The 21,328-nt window shown below is 43.8% G+C and overlaps 2 protein-coding genes across 8 annotated transcripts; both read left to right on the forward strand.

Annotated features, from left to right (window-relative positions):
- The first annotated feature begins 170 nt into the window (after positions 1-170).
- Positions 171-1,443, forward strand: LOC125765461 (surfeit locus protein 6 homolog). Its single transcript, XM_049430643.1, has 4 exons — positions 171-405; positions 508-894; positions 955-1,109; positions 1,193-1,443. Exons 1-4 carry the CDS (start codon positions 303-305, stop codon positions 1,412-1,414), a joined length of 867 nt encoding a protein of 288 aa, XP_049286600.1. The 5' UTR covers positions 171-302; the 3' UTR covers positions 1,415-1,443.
- A 1,082-nt stretch (positions 1,444-2,525) lies between these two features.
- On the forward strand, positions 2,526-20,409 carry LOC125765401 (serine/threonine-protein kinase par-1). 7 transcript variants are annotated; one of them, XM_049430469.1, is made up of 15 exons: positions 2,526-4,267; positions 10,014-11,005; positions 12,661-12,777; positions 12,861-12,924; positions 13,303-13,418; positions 13,491-13,661; positions 13,730-13,853; positions 13,913-14,154; positions 14,247-14,449; positions 14,530-15,067; positions 15,553-15,943; positions 16,020-16,277; positions 16,368-16,530; positions 16,612-17,644; positions 18,927-20,409. In XM_049430469.1, exons 2-15 carry the CDS (start codon positions 10,319-10,321, stop codon positions 19,044-19,046), a joined length of 4,227 nt encoding a protein of 1,408 aa, XP_049286426.1. In that variant the 5' UTR covers positions 2,526-4,267; positions 10,014-10,318; the 3' UTR covers positions 19,047-20,409. The 7 variants fall into 7 exon arrangements, with proteins under 7 accessions (XP_049286426.1, XP_049286420.1, XP_049286425.1 ...); XM_049430463.1 differs by having other exon boundaries at positions 2,527-4,267; positions 18,959-20,409; XM_049430468.1 differs by lacking the exon at positions 2,526-4,267 and adding an exon at positions 4,391-7,512 and having other exon boundaries at positions 18,959-20,409.
- The last annotated feature ends 919 nt before the right edge of the window (positions 20,410-21,328 follow it).

Here is a 21,328-nt window from a genome sequence, read left to right on the forward strand (position 1 = left end):
CTAGAATTTTTCGAAAATTTCTGTGATAATTGCTGATTGTTTGAAAAGAAAGTTAAAAACGATTGTTCACAATTTTGTTCGGTTTCATCCGATTTGAGGTTTGGAACGGAATGTATGCTCCCGGATGGAAATGATGGCTGTCATTAGTCGGTGCCCATCTCTACGGAACTGTCAATCGAATCGATTCTCCCCGTACGTTTGTTTTGATTTGCACCACGCGGACCAAAATCAGCTACATGCCGGAATTGTGTAGTTTTGAATTAGATTTATATCGCGTGTACGTTGCTTTAAACTAACAAAAAATGGGTAAGAAAATCGCGGCCGAACTAAAAACCCGCCTACAAGCGATTAACGATGAAATGGAATTCTACATGGAACTGTTCAACATTCCGGAATCCGTAGAAGGTGCGTATTGTATAGTGTGTCTGTAGCGAAAGTGTCCTTTATAATTGTATACTGATCGTATGTAATGCCACACACCACTTATAATCGCGTATTGCTTCACAGATGATGGCGATGAGTCCGACTATTTGTTAGAGACGGATGAAGCCACCAAAAAACAACACTTGAAAAAGATGAAAGATACCGAAGAGGACAAGGCACACCGGTTGGAGGTTAAGAAAAACAAAGTCGCCGGAAAGCACCTGGGACGCAAAAGCAAACTGGGAACGGACAGTAACAAGGCCGAACGAAAGAAATTGAAAAAGGAAAAACAGCTAAAGGAAAAGCTGAAATCGATCAACATGATGGCAGTAAAACAGGAGCAGCAAAGAAGCAAATTAATCGAACACAAGCCGCTGGATGTAAAGAAGGAAAAGGAACCCATGTTCAATGCTGAAGGAAAAATAGTGTTTTCCAAAGTGCAGCTTGACGAAAGCGACGTTCGAAAGAAGGGTAAGTTGCTAAAACAGTATGTTTCATTCCGAGCTTAACTAACTTGCGCTTTGCTTGCAGGCATCGAAACGGATACGCGGAAACTGCTGAAGAAGGCTGTTGACAACAAAAAACATCTGGCCGAGTTGAAGCAATCGGGCGAACTGGAGAAGTATGCTGAAATAAAGAAAAAACAGGCTTGGGAGAAAGCAATGGCTAAAACCCTCGGCCAAAAGGTAACGTTTCTGTTAACGACATCGCAATGAAAACATTGTAATAATTTTTTTTGAAATTGTATTTTTCCTATCCATTTCTATAGGTACGCGATGATCCGGAATTACTTTCCAAAAAATTGAACAAGCGTAAGAAGCAGATTAAAAAATCAAAGGAAAGTTGGAAGCAACGGCAGCAAAAGATTGAACACGAGCAAAACCAGCGGCAGAAGGAACGTACGGCTAATCTGAAGGAACGCGCCCAAAAGAAAAAGAACACCAAGCTGAAGAAATTGGCCAAGAAGGGGCGAATCATACCTGGATTCTAGAAATATACGTGATAAGTCGACTGAAAAAGATGCGGGTTTGCAAATTTGTTTTTTTTCTTCTCATATTCGTATCTCTAATGAGCGCGTGTCACACTAGTCATCACTTCAAAGGGTGCGTAACGCACACACACATACGCATAAAATATGTCTTGCGATGGGAATACTACCGGGTGTGAGAAACATCCTTCCTAGACTCTAAAATTACGAACAGTGCTTCCGATTTTTCCATGATGATGCATCGGTTGAATGAACTTTAAAAATATTTGTTTAACGTTCGTTTTCCCTCCTTCCGTCATTCTACGCGAACGTACGTCATACGGTAGATAGGTCGAGTCTTGTTCACGAGCGGTTCGCGTGCTTCAAAGAACACACTGGAGTGGAACGGGTCACGTAAATGTTTAAGGACTTGTCGCTTTAATCGCTTTACACTTTTGCTCGCGAAACGTCCCGCCGTACTCTCGTTGCACTTGAGACACACCAGCGAGTATACACGCGTCGCGCCTTCCGCGTTCCTCGCGTTCGTCACGAGCTTCACTATATTTAGCTGACAAGCGTATACCTTTTTCATCTCATCGTTTGTCTTATTTATATTTAAACAGGATGAGCTAGATTCAGGACGTGTATTTATACGGATGGAGGATAACAGCAGCGCGTGCTGACGCAAGCACACCGTTTCGCCAGCGACAAAACATTCCGTTGAGGGAACAACAGTCGCCACATCGAAAAAGAAACGATACGCCTAAACCATGCAAGGCATCATCATTTGCATACAGTGCAAAGGCAGCCTGTTGGGCGCCCTGCCGTATTGGCCCTTGGTGGCGCCGTGACCCCACGATGATGGTTACGAGTGTCGTCGGTATGTTTAACAATTCCACTACGTATTATCATCTTTACCCGCGGAACGGAAAAATTGTTACTCTAAACACGGGTCACCCTTTGCAGGGATACGTACAACACATACGACGTCTCAGTGTGCTGTGATCGATGCAGGCACGGGTTGCTAAGGTAGGACGCAATGTTTCGCTTCGCTTTTGTGCCGACGCTAACGCGTTTACGTCAACCGACCGGCATCGAACGCAGATGGGACGGTTGGTAGCGCGAGCCGTTGTTTAGTGCGCATGCCATAAAACGAATCCGTACGTCCAGAGAGGATGAGTGTTTGGTTTGGCGCTGGTCCTTGCTGTCTACTACTCTTTGTGTCTTGATTTGATTGGAGCGCTGGCTCGTAATAATCCCGGTACTGTCGCCGATGTTCTGACGTCATTACGCTGACAATGTCTGCTTTCTCGCTCTCCGCACTCTCCGATCAATTGACGCCTCATACGACTGTCTCATACACACTGAACCTCCGATCCGAGAGAGTTGTGAAACAGACCGCAAGAGAAAACAGTCAAGTTGAGCGAGCAACCATGCGCCTCCATCGTGGTAGAAGAAATTTGATAATCACCCTGTCGGGGTGTGAAGAGGGACGATTGGAAAAACAATGAACGACGATAGCAAAGAGAACACATGGCGCTGGAGAGTTCGAGGGCAAACGAGATTTCCGGAGAGCCAGTTGTGCGTGGGAATTATATTAACTGTCCGGTTGCTTTTGGTTTCGACTACTCAAGAGCGAAACGTGCCAAAATACAATCGCATAGCAGACAGGCGATTGAAAAGTGTTTGGAATGATTTTTTTTAATTTCCCTAAAGTTACAGCTTGTTTGTGTGGAATAGAAAACAATACTTTTGTATCGCTTTTAATTAATTTTAAGCCCATTTTTGTGAATTTTGAAAGTGTAATAATTTTTGAAAAAATGATTATGAATTACACTAAAGGCCAATATCTGTACCAGATTCTTATGTTTCAGCAAAAATACCACTGGAATGGAATACTCCGTCCGACACAAAGCAATTTCCGTAGCAACAGCAGACTGACAGCAATAAAAACGGTATCCATTGCTAAATACACATGATGCGAGAAACATAGTATGCCACTTTTAAGCAAGAAACTCTTCACGGGAGAACGTTTCCTTCCGCTCTCATTCCGAACAAGCGAACGTTTCATACTCACCGCCATTGTTATTGTCTGCCATTGCCAACGCACGAGCTACCCCGTGGTTGGGCGAGTGTGTGCTGAGAATCATACTTTATCTCCTCGGTCGAGAGCGCACACTGTCTGGAGCGAACACTCCAAGTGAAGCTTTTTGCGTACAGCCTCAGTTCAGGTTTAACCGTCGGGGCTCGCGCGTGGATCACAAAGACTTGACCGCGATCCAGGTTGTCTGTTGTCCGGTCCATCGACGGTGTCCTTCGGCACAGAAACGGCAAGGCTTGTGAGCAGGGCAGGTACCAATTGTACCAATTTCACCACTGAGGCAATCATCGGCCGGTTACGGTCGGTGGACGGTACACGGTCTTGGTGCGTGAATCACCGGGTGCAAACGTGTCGTGCGCTAGTGGTGAAGCAAGCGACGTCTGGTGTGAAGTGCTGGATGTGAAGTTAACCACGAGCAGAGGGGTGGACCTCAAGGATTAAGTTTTGTTATGCACAGAAAATCCGGGTTCCCGCAGCCCACAGCAGAAGCTACATAATCGTTCTTCTTTTTTTGCATTGCATTCCTCTGCAAGCTTGTGCTGTTGCGTGTGTGTGTGCGTGTGTGACCGTGTCTCTGTGTGTAGAATGTGAAGAAAATACGTGTTTAAAAAGTATGCTAAAATGCGAAAAATTCATCAAAGCAGTCGAGAGTTTTTATTGGTTATAAAGTTGCAAGTTGCTATCGTGTTTTTAAGAAAGAAATCCAACGCTACGACCAGCCGCTTTTCATCAGCAAGGAAAGTTTTCATGAAGAAAATATAATCGCGAATTTGAAGGTAAAAATCTGCATCCCACCTTATTCTTCTGTTGTGTGTGTGTGTGATTTCTTTTGTAATGTAAGTTTTACACTACATAGCTGTAGTACTATGCGACACTACTATGCTTCGTTTTGATCAGATGATGTGTTAATAGAAAGCATTAAAAATATAACAAGTTTACTGGCACGTCCGTAAAAAATGGTCTCTAAATAGTCTTAAACTATTCCCATGACGTGCTGTGCAGATCGCAATTGAAATTTTCCATGCTCAACCGCCGTGAAACATGCAATAATGTCTAGCAGTAGTAATGTCCCGTCTTCATGCTATATCGTAGCACGATCCGGTGCTATAGTTTGCTCATATCTTTGCCAAGTGCTTTTTCTTTGGTTAACGATTTTCCGATCAGATCCGTTCGCTATTCGGCACGAGCCACCAAAACGCACCATCCGACGTCTCGTCGATTCGCAATCGATTTTCCTTCCCATTTACCCACTTACCGTCCTTGTCGCACTCTTGCTAGCGCGCTCTCTCGCTCTCTCTCTCTCTCTCGGTCGTGCTTTCCTCTCCGCTGGAGAAAACACACCCTTTCAGCGAGATTCACAATCCCGCTGTTCACCTAGTTATGTGCATCAAACCAAACTCCACCGCGTACCCACAGGTCGGTTCACATATTCGCTCCAATTCTTTTTTTGACTCCATTTTTTCCCCAAATTCTTAACCGTACGTACCAGTTGTGTCGCAAGGGGGGTTTGCAGTTTTGCCCTCCGAGTAGAGGAGCATACTACTACGCAGGCGAAACACCTTCGCTGTCGATGCTAAACAACAGCATGCTATGTTTGATAACTTGAAGGCAGCCCGAACGAGTCCGCTTCAGCTGGGTGGGTGGTATCCATGCATGTAAAAGCGAGATGCAACAATGCGAGAAAGAAGAAAAAATCTTTACCATTAACATCACTCCTTATCGTTGTCTCACTTTCTCGCTATCGCTATCTCGCTCATGCCTTCTACTTCAAGCTCTTGTTTGGTTGTTGTTTTTTTTAATTCTTGTACGCAGTAAAAGAAACCTTTCGAATGGTGAAAATGGCTGGAAATCTCTCAACCCAAGCTTGTAACACTTTGCAAATTCTTTGAAACACAAATTTTCGGTTAAGTTTTCTTCAATGGTTTCCACGCATTTTCCTCTCGCTCACCTCTTGCCATAAGCGATGGAGGTGCCTGGTGGCGTATAGAACAAGCACCGCCACCGGTTCGTCTGTACCCCTCCTGCGTTAACACCAATGAAACTTTTTGGCTGTGATGATTCACAAGTGCCATTTTCCATTTCGTCTTCAACAAGTTTTACGCACTTTGCTTTGTTATGAGGCACAGTTTTGGCAAAATGTCGGCGTGGGTGTGAGGAGTTTTGTTTTACTCCCGGGCGTCAAGTTGTAACTTGTCGCACATTTGATGGAAAATTTTGTTCCATTGTAGTATTGATAACATTACATAATTGGAAATGTATTTCGAACAGAATCAAGCAAAACCCGGACGAACTATGTCCTTTTATGGGTAGCATCACAAGTTTCGTTTGCAAATAACGTCGTACGTTGTCTTCCCGATTTTGCATGCATAAATGCTTATTACCACACAACTACAGCAACCAAAAACAAAACAGAACGTTATTTGCTGGAATTGCAAAGGTTTCGCAATCTCGTCGCAAAAAAAAATAAAGCAAAGCACAAAAATCACATTCTCAAACACGGTTTCTATACTTGCCGTACACTCGCACAGGAAAACAATGTTAGCAGGAAAAAGAATGCTAAAAAACAGACACACACACCGAAGCATTACTGCTGCCGGCAAATGCGGATAGCGCACATGTTCATGCCGTGATCCAGAAGCAATGATGCGCGCGTCAAATCGTGCGTCTTGCGTCGATCGTTTCCGCGCGCTGATCATGTTTGTCGATCGTTTTACCTCATTACACTCGCGAACGCGAACCAAACAAACACACACACACACACCGGTGCGATACCGGCATTTCTTTTTTTACCCACATTTAGGGCTGACGACAACTGAGAATGTGGTTGTTATTGTAATGCAAAACAAAAAAAAATCTACATACACCACTTTTGCACACATCTGTATGATTGGGTGTTGATATTTATGTTTGACTCGTGAAAGGAATTCCCTTTAATCGGCAAACGGGCCGATAATTCTGCCGGAGATTTGATTAAATCATCCCTCGGTGGAAGACAGAATGGACGATGGAAGCATACCACGGTTTGAAGGTGTGAGAGCGTGATGGAGAGCGCACGCACCAGCACGTGCTCTTTGTGCGCTGGTGGGGATCCAACCAAAGATCATAGTTGGCAGTGACGCGGTAATTCTGGCAGCCTCTTGTCAAAATGTCACCACTGAAGACTACACATCTAGAGCCTTTTTAGTACCACCCATTTGCTCTAGTTTTAAAATATTTTGTTTTGTTCTGTTTTGTTGTTTTTTTTCATGTCTTTTATTCCCATTTCACTCTAGCGGTGGAACGATACTGATATACCTGACGTATCACAACACATTGTACCGGTCTATCCACAATTTGTACGTTTGTTCGCTCGACGAAATTGTTGGACATTCGATCTCGACATCATTTTGTTTACGTGCATCCAATAGCAGGCAGCATCCGCAAACCCCGTGCTTCCGTGACTTACAACTGTGTGGTTGTGTTTGTGTGTATGTGCGTCCGTGTGCTTGGTTTTATTATTATTTTTTGCATTCTTATTCTACGTTCGCTCCCGGGTTTTTGGTTTGTTTAGTTTAAGCGCAGAACACACACGCTCGTTAATAGGATGACTGATGAGGAAGGTGTGAAGAATGGGACGAAAGCGAGGAAGCACGCGAGAGGATGCGGGGAATGGTCCCATACAAGGGTGAAGATAGTGGTGGGAGACTGTGTGCAATGTCAAGCTGGTTGGTGTTGGTGGTGTGCGGGATGGACAGTGACGCAGTGCCCCGACCGCTAAAATCGTTTACCTACGTCAATCGGGAACGGAATCGCGCGCCGTTACCATTCGTCAGTCCGCAGCGCGCGCAAAGAGAGTAGTTGGTACCGTCGCACGTGTGTGTGTGTGTGTGTACACCGCGTAGAAGAAGAAAGACGTCGAATGGGGAGCAAACATACCCGCACCCGCACACGTACATGCCGTGCTGTCCCCTTCTCCCACCCCCAGCGGCACATACAGACGGTGTTTTAGCGTGGTACGGTGATGGGTCTTCCGCCGAAAACGGTGAGCGCCGCGTGTAAAAGGGCAGGCGGGGAGAGCATGTGTACATATTGAGATGGTGTTGCTTGCATGCGGTAAGCAAAGCCGTACGTAAACTTGCCATGCTTACGTACACACAACGGGGTGTACATACACGCACACGCAGGGCACGACATTACACGATGCAAGAGAGTGACGCCGGTTCAAACAAAACTCATCATCATCACCGGCGGGCAGCGCCCGCGCTCTGGTACGAAGGGCACACAGAGTACGACGAGGCTGCTGCTGCTGCTGCTGCTGCATGCAGTTGTGGTGTGGATAGTTAGCAGCCTGCTTTGCTTTTGGCTGGTTGACATTAGTAGACGGTAGTACAGTGTGTAGCAGTTTAATACGGGTCTGTCTGGTTCTGGACGCGGGATAGCAAAAGATGTATGTTTATGGTGCGTGTGAATGACCTCCGTGTTGTGGGTCCGATACTCCGATAGGAGGGAAAACGTGCGGGAATGTGAGAAAAAACAAGTTCTTTACTTAAAAATCACTTATCACAATCAAAAGAACATTTTTAGCGAAGCGCATGTACGTCGAGAATGTGGCACATTGGTATGAAATCGTTCCTCGATTCTCAGATTCCGACAAATCTGCTGCACTCCAACGATGGTGATAAAGTGACCATATAAAGGAAAAGGAATTTATTTTTGGCATCCTCCTCTTCCATTGGTGGCCGCCCACCCCCCAAAAAACCCCATTTCCCGTCCGCACAATGGCGGTGGAGCACTTCCGTCTTTCGTGCCAGCATGATCTGTTGTTTCACAAATGTCACGGTACCTCTAATTGGTTGCCAACAAATCGAAACAAACGAAGCAAAACGGTAGAAAAAGAAGAATCCGAGGGGTGGAGGGACAGAAAAAAACAGTGAAGAAATAAAAACATGAAAGTGCACACAAAACCCCCAACCGACCCCCCCCCCCCTCCCCTTCCAAACCAAAGGCACAACACGTATCGCGTTCCTGCCCGTAATCGATATTCGATCTTACGCGACGTGTGATGTCAACAACGAAAACTCATTCGAGTGTGTTGTTGGGGCTGTGGTTCCTTTTTTTTTCTCGTGTCCACCCACGGCATGTTCACTAGTGGACAGTTCTGTGTAGATGCCACACCACCTGCTACTATGATTTCGTCGCCTCTATAAGAAATATAGCATAACAACGAAGGGGAGGAAAAACAAACCCCTCCGGAGAACAGGAGAAAGCATCCACCAACTGACGCAGAACATCCATATAGATCGCTCACAAGATGGTAACGTCTGGGGCAGGAACGCGATTCCCCCGGGTGCCGTATACAATTTGACGCAAATTCGGGCAAAACACATGCGATATAAATCATACCCATCGGTGCAATGATCGTTTGGAGTGGTCTGGCATGTGTTTCCATACTGTAGGACTATTTTTTTTGCTTCTGTTTTTCAAATCACCGCTCTGCGTGTACAGTTTAATGTAGTAACTAAGGTGATGGGTACCGTGTAAGCAAATCATCATTACAGTAGGCAAGTTATAAATCTCAACCACATCCGGATAGAAGTAGTCCTGAACCATTTATTGGTTGATGTTTGGTTGTTAGCCTATTATACAACCTTTGGTTGTTATACCTGGCCATTCTGGAACGCCTCGTGCCCCAAGGTGCATTTTTTTTTCTCTCTCGATTTTCGATTACCGTACCGTTGTTTGTGTGTATGTGTGTTTCGTTGGACATGCCGATAAGATAACACGCATGGGAATGGGCTCTTCTTGGGTGTTATTTCTTTTTTTGGGCAAATTTTTGTTATTGTTGGTTGTATTTACTTTTACTATCATCACCAAAAGCGCTCGTTGCAGGGGAGAAGCAAACGTAAGCGCAATCGGTTTGATAAGGAACAGAATGAAAAGCCTATGCTGCCTATCTATTTTTAATGTGTAACTACTGCGTCCTGTATGTCGTACGGCCGCTTCTTTCTCCTCGTGTGATTTTTTTTTACGGCAAAACATCGAACTTTAACAGAAACTGCGCATCTAACTCTGACGATGGGTTTTGATAACGTAATGGCATGCAATTAGCTTCAGTTAGGAGAAAATTGTTCCTCTATGGTATCGATCAACATCATTTTCTTTATGTTGAAATTTTAATTTTATGTATATAAAGTTTGATCCTTCTAATCGATATATAGTAGTAGCTAAACTATTATCTTCTAATGTTTGTGGCGAAGGTGTACTAATCAGTGGAACATAAGTATCCACACACGTATAGAAACAAGCAAACACTGATAACAGAAACATTTCTAGCCTGCTGTAACTATCTTGTGGTTTTTTATGGATTTATGCTTTCGAGTGGTTAGATAAGACAGAATGTTGATTGAACATGCTTTGGGGAATGATAAGTTCTTGTACAGACAGATAAATAATTCAGAAATAAAATACGTTTTGTTTTTGGTTCATAATTTAACATAAAATATTGATTAATATAGCCCAACCTTTCCTCTGCTCTATTTCCAGCCGGAATAATGGAACACATCTGCAAACGGTGAAGTTGACTACGTTTGAAACGTTGCCCATTTTTTGACATGCCAAGGATTTAACGAAGCGACACAAAGCCTGGGAACTATCGAGTAACCGAAAATCCAAATTTTCGTTCGCTGTAGGGCTTCACGGCCCGAACCTAACCCCCGGCGGTGAAAGTGTGCGGTACAGAATCGATACACCGTTAAGTACGTGGTGGAATCAACGCCTGACAGGAGCCACCAAAAACCCCGACCGCCATCAACCCGGGGCGGAACTAGTAGACGGGCGAGACGAGACCGATGGGCGAATATGGCACACTGGACACAAACACTATCACCAGCAGTAGCAGTGCGTCCTCACTTACGTCAATTCTGATGCCGATGCCGATGTCGATGGCAGCAGCCCCACCCACCTCCGCAGCAGCAATGTCGGTAACCGCTGCCGGTAAACCGACTCCATCTTGTTCCTCCTCAATCTCGTCGGCACCGACCGGCGGTGCGCCATCCGTGGCAATGGTACTGGCGGCCGCAACAGCAGCAGCGAACACCACTACAACGAACCAAATGCCGTGCAATCACGTCCAAACCTCAGCGTCCTCGTCGTCGGTAGAATCTGACAGCTACCATTTTTATCACAAATCCGGCGCCGGAAACGGTGGAAGTAACGGTATGCCAGGGGTCGGCGGTACAACCGGCACCAGTTCTAGCAGTGGCCATCATCATAACGGTACCGGCAGTACAGTGAAGGGCAGCGGGAGAGTTGGTACGGGTCACGAAAGTACGTCATCAGCTGGTATGCCACGACCGTCGGTGGTAGCCGGTGGTGGCACCGGTAATAACAGCAGCGCGGGCGGTGGTGGTGGTGGTAGCGGACGCGTTAAGTGCAAGGATCCGATACGTGTCGGTTTCTATGAAATTGAGAAAACGATCGGCAAGGGTAACTTTGCCGTGGTTAAACTGGCACGCCATCGAATTACCAAAAACGAGGTACGTATACTATCGGCCGCAAACGATAGTATTTTTATGTCTTCTTTAGGTTGGCAAAAAAGAAATTCTTTATTTTTGTGTGCAACTTATGACTTTGGTTAGCATGATTCGGATAGGGCGATTTGAATTCGAGTAAGGGACTATCTAAGTTTCATATACATTTTTGGTCCATATTGGCGAAAAAGTCTATCGATTTGAAGAATCTGTGATTCTAAGTTCTTATCTTTCAGGACGTTTCGCAATGCGAGAAAAAAGTGCTAGTCATTCGAACATTCCAACTAAGCTGCTTGACATTCTGGCGAGTCTCTATAGACGTTTGTGGCCTGGCGTTTGCCTGATGTAACATAACATCATTTCTGTTGTCTGCTTAGGCTCGTTTCAGTAATAGACCGGTAGTTTCAAACGATGCAACCGAAGACAGTAAGGAATTAAAGTGGGGGTTTGACCATACAGAAGCAACTCAAAGTAAACGATTCCTTTCCAGTTCCCCCAAATAAATATTGAGCAGAGTCTTCCAGGCAGTTAATTTTGATTTGGCCATCGTTTGAGTTGCCTTACCACGCTTTGATCATGGCTTTCACCCAATATAGTCGTATTTGAACCAAAGCTTATCCTCAGTCACCATCACTTTAAGAAGTGGGTCTATTTAATTCCATTTTGCCGGATAGAAATTCAATCTATCATGTTTTTTTGTCTAAATTAATGCAGCTCCCAAATGTCTAGTTTCATTTTGAATTCAAATTTGCGCAAATGTTTTAAACTTTTTTTTTAAGATTAATCTTCAGCTCCTGCACGACGTTACAACATCTCACGACGATTAAAGACGATTATTACTGTGAATCAAAGGACAGCTTGTTCGAAAAAAAAACTTTCTTTTTCTCCAACCTAATGAAAGTGTGCACACGTGTACGTGTGCGAATACTAAAGCGGCTGCCATTTAGAACATGCTGTCAACAATTTTTTAGACAAAAGCAGGAAACGCTTAAATGAAATGTGTATCCTTATGATGGAATTCTTTTGGGACCAATTAATACCTGCCGTGTTCGGTGGTTTCATGTGCTCGGGTGCGTGTGTGTCCCGCCGTCTGTCTGTCCTTGGAAAACAAGTACGCCGTTAAAGATATCCTAAGCCGAATTGTGTGGAAAAAAGGAAACGGTCCCCTTCAGAGAACTTTCTCCTACTCGCTGTGGCCAATCAAAAGGTTCAGTAGCATCCGATTAGTCCGTGATGGTACTTTTTCCTACTGCGTGAGACGTTCTTAGATGCTATTTTCCTGGAATGGCTACCAAACATAATGTGCTTCCGACAGGAAAATAGAAGAATGTAATTAGTTAGACTATTTCGGGACCAGCGTAAGGCTGTTGTTGCTTGGTAAATTGGGTGGTTTTCGTTTTTTTTCTGAGGAAAAGATATTTTTCTTCTGAATATGCGAAACAAAGATGGATAAATTTGATGATAGAAGTAGAAGTTTGGAGATGTAGGTGATAGGTCTTGGAAGTACTTGATACGCACTTCCTAATCATAGTGCTTCAATAACGATTTCCGCAAAACAGGAGATACTCTCTTGGAAATTTTATTGCAAAGGTCTCTGTAGTATAAGCGCTGATGTGTAATTGTAAATGAAGTACTAATCTCTTACGATTTTCCATTTACAGGTAGCAATTAAAATTATTGACAAATCCCAGCTTGATCCTGGCAACCTGCAGAAGGTGTACCGCGAGGTTGAGATTATGAAGCGCTTAGACCACCCGCACGTCATTAAATTGTACCAGGTGCGTCAGCCCGGGGCACAGACGCCCGACAACTGCAGACGAAATTAATATGCAACCATGCTTTTACTTTTTGCTTTTCACAGGTTATGGAAACTCAGAGCATGATTTACATAGTCTCGGAGTATGCTAGTCAAGGTGAAATTTTTGGTAAGTTTTCGATCCAACTCAACCGCGTTACGCTCGCCATTAGCTTTAGGGGGAGTTGGGGACCTTTGGTTGAAGTTCCAGCGTTAGCAATACTATGGCTAACGATTGTGGTCGTATGTTCATGAATTTGTTACTGATTCGAACAGTAGATTAGTCGGCTAAAAGCCATCGAAAATGCAGATTTCGGTAACAAGTTCGTTCGTTTTACGATCGATTCAAAGTTTGTCGACATGCATAGTAATTAAGGTCGGGCTAACTAGTCCAACGAGACTGTGTCCGCCTGTCGTGGGTTCTAGCCAAACAGTTTGTGGCTTGTAATTATGGTTGTTTTCTTTTTTATTTATACCATTCGCATTTGGTTACTACACTTACTTTCAGATTACATCGCAAAGTATGGACGACTTAATGAACGCGCAGCTAGAAATAAGTTTTGGCAGATCTTATCCGCCGTAGAATATTGTCACAATAAGGGAATAGTACACAGAGATCTTAAGGTAGGTAAGATACAAAATTTCATACGTACAATCAATAACGTACGGTCGCAATGCTTTTGTTGTCTTTTGTAGGCTGAGAATCTATTGCTAGATTCTAAGATGGACATAAAAATAGCAGACTTTGGGTTTTCCAACTTTTACAAAAAGGGTGAACTACTTGCCACGTGGTGCGGTTCTCCACCCTATGCTGCCCCGGAGGTGTTTGAGGGTAAGCGCTACACAGGGCCAGAAATCGACATATGGGTAAGTAGAATAAAAGTTGTTGCTTATGTTGTATATCTAACGTAACTTTACCTGTTGCTTATTTACAGTCATTGGGAGTGGTGCTGTACGTGCTGGTATGCGGCGCCTTGCCTTTCGACGGATCAACGCTACAGTCGCTTCGTGATCGCGTACTGTCTGGCCGTTTTAGGATTCCGTTTTTCATGAGCTCGGGTGAGTAATAATACGTTTTGATGCATTTTCGACTTTCTCAACGTACCTGTTTGCTGCAGACTGTGAATCGCTCATACGGAAGATGCTCGTACTGGATCCTTCGCGGCGATTCTCAATCGACCAAATCAAGCGACACCGTTGGATGATGGTGGAACTTATCGACACGCCGAAGATTAGCAGTATCGTCATTAATGGTAATGTCAGTGAAGTTAGTGCACTTGAGACGGAACCGAATGAACAGATATTGAAGATCATGCAGAACTTGGGAATTGATATTCTCAAAACGAGGGAGAGCCTGAAGGTTTGTGTTTGTGTGCAACAGGACATCTGTTTGCTTTGCTAATTCTAAATCGAAAATCTCAAGCAGAGTTTTAACTGGAACGTTTTCTTTAGCTTCATAGCTACGATCACTACACAGCTTTCTATCTGTTACTTTTGGAAAGACTGAAAAGCCGCACGATGTCACATGAGAGTGGGAACGCTGTCGCCGGTTGCATTGGTGGTGGAAAATCGGCTATCCATGAAACGCAACGCCGCCGTCCGAGTAACGTTGCCGAACAGGCAATGCGAAAACTTGCGATCAGTACACAACACAAGTAAGTGTTTCATTTTTTTTACCGCTTTGTGTCATCAAACATCTCCAACCCACGTTATCTTTTCTTCCTTGTTGCTTTAGGGCTGACCAATCAGGTTCCTCGCCGAAACATCAGCAACAAATCTCACCCGCAATATCATCCGGTTTGAGTAACCAAAGTTCGGAAACGCTGCACGGTTTGCTTAGCGCACAAGTGGGCTCAGGCGTAACCGGTGGGCTTCCGACAATGTCAACCGGTGTTATAATGCTGAGAGATACGAGCATCCGCGAGCAGCAACCGGTGCTGAAGGATAGCTCCTACTTTCGGGGTGTATCTTATACATCCAGTTCCGGTTTTACGGATGCATCGCTCTACCAGCTGGCATCGTTACGGGAGCGAGATTGTAGCTCCACATATCTTACTGGACCCGGTACGGTCGGGTTGCTACCCTCATCGTTGTCATCGAATGTAGCCGCCACCCTGGCAGCATCGGCAACGTCACGAGAAAGTAGCTCAATAGTACTGCGTGAGTCGGGCATTTTGTCCAATCGGATCTCCTCGACGCGGTTGCTGTCGAGCAACATCGACAAGCGCATTTTGCAGCAAAGTACGGAAGACTGTCGACGGTTGCTGCAGCAGGTAAGTTTAACCTCACTGTAAGCTGCGGTGTAGTCGGTAAAGCGAGTAGTTTTAGTTTGCACGTAGGTCGTAAGTATTGTATGTTGATTTATATAGAACAATTAGCCAGTAAGTAATGTACAGACAAATGGAAGCATACTGCAAGGTTAAAACGAAAAAGGATTATCTTTGCTGGTAGAATACGTTTAGTACTAGCTGTAGTGTAGAACTGGAGGAAAAAAAGACTTAATAAAGGAATAAATGATCCTTTGATATAATCATTCATTATGTTTGTTTTATGAGTTTTACGATTAAGAGGACTAGACAATTTCCCTTAGTGTTTTCATAGAAAGGTTGTAATGATTGTTCGCAAATCAAATATCACCTGTTTGGAAACTTGTAGAATCACTGTGGTTAGTAGTAGTAGATCTGCAATAATGCAAAGTACTATTGTTAAGGAAAGATATACAAAAAAAACTTTATATTATTTGTATGTTCATTTCAAGGCTCGTCCCGTGTCGATGGGTGAATCAAACCGATATACGAAACCACCGTCCCATTCACCGGTGAACAATGATCTCCATCAAGCGTCTCAGCCTCAACAGTCTACGGTCACGTCGTCAATACCCCAGTCGCAACGCTACTCGGATCCGCTGAATGGCTTCAGCAAGGACTATCTAACCAACACATCGTCCGGAACGAATGAAACGTCGATCACCGTACCACCGTTCAAGGATTACATCAACAATATGCAAACCTATTCGTACCTTCAGCATTACGAACCCAACTTGACGGTTACCAGCGCTTCAGCGAGTGGTCATACAGTACCACAAACTACATCCATTACGGCACAATACAGCTCGAGCACCGACGAAGGATGTGAGACAGATCTTGGAGGTAGAATAAAAAAACTGTGCCACTTGTTTGGAAGCAGCTGGACAAACATCTTTAATTTTGTATCTTCTTTTTTTAGACGAAGATGTTCAACAATCAATCGACAAGTCAATTCAGCGGCTCAATTCTTTCGCCAGCTCTAGTTCGTCGAGTGGCGTCGTGACCAATATTCATCCGAAGAGCTTAAGTCAAAATTTGAGCTGCGATTCATCGCGCAGTAACTTTTCAACCTTCGAAAGCTTAGATCTCAATCTATCCGATTGTGCAGAGCTGGCGGGCAGCTTACCATCCTGTACGGCCACAACGGAAGCGTATGAAAGTGTAGCGAAGGATGAAGGTTACTACTGGGCGTTCTGATTTATAACAAGCTTGGTTTGCATTTTTTGGACACGTGATAATTAAAAGAATGTTTTTGTCTTCATTTTAGCATCATTTCGTGCCGTTACGAGTGCGGCCTGTATCAATCAACAGCAGTGTGTGTACGCCATGTCGGATAAGGTGGTTAGTTCGTTCCTGCGAGCCAACACGGTGTACCAGGATGTGCATAATGGTGACCATCGCAGTATTACCCGTTCGCCCGTTGATTTTCGGTAATGATCTCCAATGTTCTTCCACCCTAATATACACTAAGTAATGTTATCTCTCTTTGCGCGTTATTTTCACCCACACAGAGAGGGTCGACGTGCCAGTGATGGGCTTGTTACCCAAGGTCTTGTGCACGCATCGGAAAATCCGCTCAATTCTCCGGTAGCGTTCAATAGCCAGCGATTGAATGAGACGTGCAAGGCAAAGGGTGTACTGGAGCTACATCTGCTTCAAAAGGAAGCTGCACAGTTGAAGGTGAAGTACCAGGCAAACGTTCCACAGGATGAGCTCAACGTGCGCCAGCTGCAGCACAGCCAGTTCCGGGTGAATCCGCTCGAGGGGCTCATCTTGAAATCATTGTCGACATCATCGCACGGTAGTGCGTGCCTTGAAGCTGCGAACGGTGGTAATGCCGGCTATTACAACAAGGTCGCCGACTACGTGGGCTTGTCGCTCGGTATGAAGGCGGCAACGGTGGCGGCTGCAGGTGGCACCGACCAGCAGATGGGGAAACTCGATGCCGAACAACTATTGCTGCGGGCAGGCGTCGCTCGCTCGGACCAGCTAAGTGCTGCCGCCGTACAGCAGCTGCAACAGAAGCCTCCGCTGCAGCAGCAGCTAATGCAGCACCGGTTGCTGCAGCAGAAACGTCAGATCCTGCAGAAGCAGGGTGCTATGGAGGCGGGCCTGAGCCGCAGACAGATGCTGCGGCAGCACAGCTATAAGATCGCACAGCAAACGCAAATACTGCCACCGCTACCATACGGTGAGATAGCCGAATCGGTTGACGGTTCCGGGTATCCGACGCTGCAATCTGTACGCGAAACAGCCATTCTCGAAACGGAACCGACCCAAGGGTTAAAGGATCCGCTGGATCTTTACAGTCACCTGCACGCTCACCATTCACATATGCACCATCAGCAGCAACAGCAGCAGCAGCAACAACAACAGCAGCAACAGCACGGTATCGGTGCATCCCACGCCGGTGTACATTTGACATCTGATCGGGGCACACTCTGCTCCTGGAGCACGTTACCGAGTTCGATGAAAACGTGCCAAATAAGCGAAGGAACATCCGCCACAGACAGTCCATGGAATGTGGCTGCACTCTATCACCAGGTACATACCACCCAAAAGTAGTAGACCGATGGGCTTGAACTTCACTTTCCGGCACGTTCCCTGCGTATCATTAGCCAACATCATTCCATTGTCAAGGTGGGGCTTTGTGTGGGGGTCCTTCCATTAGAATTCGCCACAGCATCTTTGTCCCGGTTGGGTCGGTTCCTGCTTAGATGCTGGTATATTTTTTGCTATGTCCTAAAAACAAATTACGTGCCAGTACTCGAATTATAAACGATACCAACGATTGCAATTATGCTGATTATAGTGCATTAGAGCAAAGCCATGCTTCAAGCTACCGAATGTAGATACAGCCGTGTGTCTGTGTGTGTGTGTCCATAGATGCCTAGCTCCCTGTATACACACAGTACGCCAGCAGTAGATGAACCGTTTTGTTTGTGTTTCTTGTAACAACATTATCGTCCTTTCTAGCTGTAGCTGTAATGATACAATTCATAGTTTGTTCGTTCGTCTGTTCATTTATTCGTTTGCCTAATCACGACTAGGGTATTCAATGCAAAACAATAAACATGATTAACAGTACTAATAATACATTTTTACCGTCCTACTCATAAACAGCCATGTTATCATAAACAAGTACAGTGAAGGGGTTTGCAAGTTGAATACGCTACGCAAGAACGTTACCAACTTTGCGAAGTAATAAACAATTAAATAGTAACAATTGTGCATTAAAATTTGATAAATTACATACAGCGCACTTCGCACAAATAACAGGAGGATGAATATGTGCGACCAAAACAGATACGAATGATTATTATTGCTTCTTTTTTTATGCTCTAGTGACGATCTTTCCGTTTCCGGTTTCCGGTTTCGCTATAAAAAGCTTTAGATTGGCTTCTAAATTTTCATGATTTGGGTTTTTGTCTTCAGTTCCAGTTCCTTAATCTGCACGAAACTATCAATTATAATTGCTTATTTTGATATACAGTTGATGATTTTGTTTTGTTGTGTTTTTGCATTCTCATAGTGCTCACCTTGTGTTATGTTTCATTCATTCGCGTTTAAGAATTGCACCGTTTTTATAAGTTGAAAATGAAATGTTTCTAACATTAGTTCTAACGCTGCCATAGTAATTGTTTGTTGTTTTCCGTAGCTTTCGATGTGTTTTGTTAGGTCGATGTGAAGTAACAATATATCATTATGATCATTAGAAAGCAACGGTTAATCGTTAGTATTATACATTAAACAAAACAACAACAAAAAAAAAACAAACAAACAAAACGATTATTATCATTACGAAAACAATTCCTACAAAATGAAGCGAGTATTCGTATCCGTGTATCGTCCTAACAGAATGTACCGCCCGGCCCGTTATATTCCACATCGCAATGGATCACGCCGCACACGTCCTCGATCCAGCATTCAATGCAACTGCCCCTGAGTGAAAGCCCCATACCGGAGCTTGCCGAGCAGATGGAGTCTATTTGAGCAGTGAGTGTTTGTTTCGCGAAGGAGAGATCGGGAGTTTTTGGTAATAGATCGACGTAAATGCAAACAGCGAGTGATTAGATTTGTGCATCTGCCTAGCGGGTTGGATGAGAAATTCTTACACGAAAATTAAACGCTAAAAGGATTAGGAAGTGCTTCAACAGTATATTTAACAAATTGGATAGAAAAATCGACCTAGGACATACAAACATCTTGGAGTTTCTTCAAGATAAACTGGACAATAGCGCAATGCGTTTGTTTTGCCTATGGAATGTTGTTTTACCAGCGGCACACGTTTGCTGATTGCTACTGAATCACTTCTTCTGGTAATAATACATTTTTTGCGTGCCCAGCACAGCACAACCATGGTATTGCGCCAAATTACTTTGAAACGAAACAGGCAGCAAGGCATATGAATTAACTGTAACAAGTCAAAACGAGACTGGCTAACGTCAATTTTATGAAATTGAAATAACGTAAAAAAGGAAGGTGTAATAGTAACATTAATTAGAACGATACAATATGCAAACAATACAATTACAATCATATACTCGCAAACAAAAAAAAACGTACACCCCATAGAGAGGTGCGTGTTAGCACTGTTTCGGTTATAATGTATTTTGAGCAAACAGGCGATCGAGCTAATAAACGATTTAGCATCCAACTATTGTACCGCCACGAACTGTAGCTCCGCGACTGATCAAATTCACTAACAGGAATTTCTCTGCGATAGGTGCGAATAGCAGCTATTTAAGGCATTTTGTATCGTTTCGGGAAGCGGATCTCCTTCCGGCGAGAGTATCAGGTTAGCAGAATCATTTCATCTTTAGTTTTTGGTCAGGTTTTTGCCGGAGATGGTTGTAAAGCTAGATGAATCGAATCGTTGTTTTACCACATAAGCTGTTGGAACGTCCCGTTTAATCATAAATGCGCATGGCAGTAATGTTCAGAATTTACATTGCGATGTGATACTACGAATCTAGTCGATAAATGATTGATAGCGCGTGTGTTCCACTACCGTACCGGAGTGGAAAACTCCTTCTTTATGGCCATCACGTGCCGTACTGCTTTAGAAGCGTTCAAATTGTATTACAATGCGTGTTAGTAAATGTGGCAATTCGTTAAGATAATTTAATAATTGTTTGTAATGTTGAGTTGATTTTCGTTTTAGAAAATTTGTACAACTGCTGCCATTGTCATGTAATGTTAGGTTTTAATTTTCGATAAGAAGTTGTGTTTTTTTTTTGTATCGTGCAAGACGAGGATCAGGGGCGATTTAATGGAGTGAATAATTATGAATATTTTTTGTTGTTGAACTGTATTTTGTTTTATTTTATTTTTAATTGCTTTGTAAAGTTTAGTCATTCCAATATGTTTATGGTCAATTTAAGTGATTGAAATAGGGAAAGTATGGGCTGAGTGAGTGATGCGTCAATTCGTTCATGCAATCGCACCTAAAAAAAAACAACGTCCAGCTTGTTAAGTGCTAATTGAAAAAAAAGCTAACAAGACTTTACTACACTAATCGGACGTTGTGCGAATCTGTTCCGAGGTATGGAGGATCGCCATTAAGCAGCTGTAGTCCGTTTCACTAGCAAAAAAAAAAAAACATTAGCGAATAACGTACAACTGCCAAGCATTTACACATTTAAACAACAAAAAAAAACTTATATAAAGTATCGATGTCGCTTTTGTTCTGCGAAGGAATGCGACATTTTGTAGAGCTTTTAGCAGACACGCAGAGGGCAATATCGAATCCGAAGCCGAAAACATCGTTCGAAGTTGTGAACATTTTAATGATTTCGGTTTCCGTTTTTTGTGAAAAAAACACGTAGCACAGCATACACACGCTAATCGTGTACATCGATAGAACACATCGAAACTGTACCACGCATTCATCTGTCTAGAGTGATGCATAGTGAATTTGTTTTGTGTTGTTTGAAAAATGAATGAGAGAAAGACAGAGAAACACTTTTTGTCACTTGAGGATAATTTATTCAGAGTCGTATCGTCGTGACCGTCAGGAATTACTTATCTATATTGTAAACGAAGCAATGCGAACAAATGAATAACCAAGGGACCGGATGTCGGTTTGAACGAAAGAAATTTAGTAAAACCTAGAACCACATACATTCTCACGTACAATAACTCCCAGGCAAAACAAAGCAAAACTAAAAAATAAAAACAAATAAATGCTGGAAAATAATCCAACAATGGAGTGCAACCATGTAAAAA

The sequence above is a fragment of the Anopheles funestus genome, chromosome 2RL, assembly GCF_943734845.2.
Source record: "Anopheles funestus chromosome 2RL, idAnoFuneDA-416_04, whole genome shotgun sequence".
Lineage (NCBI taxonomy): Eukaryota > Metazoa > Arthropoda > Insecta > Diptera > Culicidae > Anopheles > Anopheles funestus.

Bases quoted from the DNA above. Each gene is read 5' to 3' on its own strand.
- LOC125765401 (XM_049430463.1), top strand. From the start codon at position 10,319: ATGGGCGAATATGGCACACTGGACACAAACACTATCACCAGCAGTAGC. The intron at 13,419-13,490 runs GTAGGTAAGATA...TGTCTTTTGTAG, and splicing joins TAGTACACAGAGATCTTAAG to GCTGAGAATCTATTGCTAGA. The intron at 13,662-13,729 runs GTAAGTAGAATA...GCTTATTTACAG, and splicing joins GGCCAGAAATCGACATATGG to TCATTGGGAGTGGTGCTGTA.
- LOC125765461 (XM_049430643.1), top strand. From the start codon at position 303: ATGGGTAAGAAAATCGCGGCCGAACTAAAAACCCGCCTACAAGCGATT. The intron at 406-507 runs GTGCGTATTGTA...ATTGCTTCACAG, and splicing joins CATTCCGGAATCCGTAGAAG to ATGATGGCGATGAGTCCGAC. The intron at 1,110-1,192 runs GTAACGTTTCTG...CCATTTCTATAG, and splicing joins CTAAAACCCTCGGCCAAAAG to GTACGCGATGATCCGGAATT.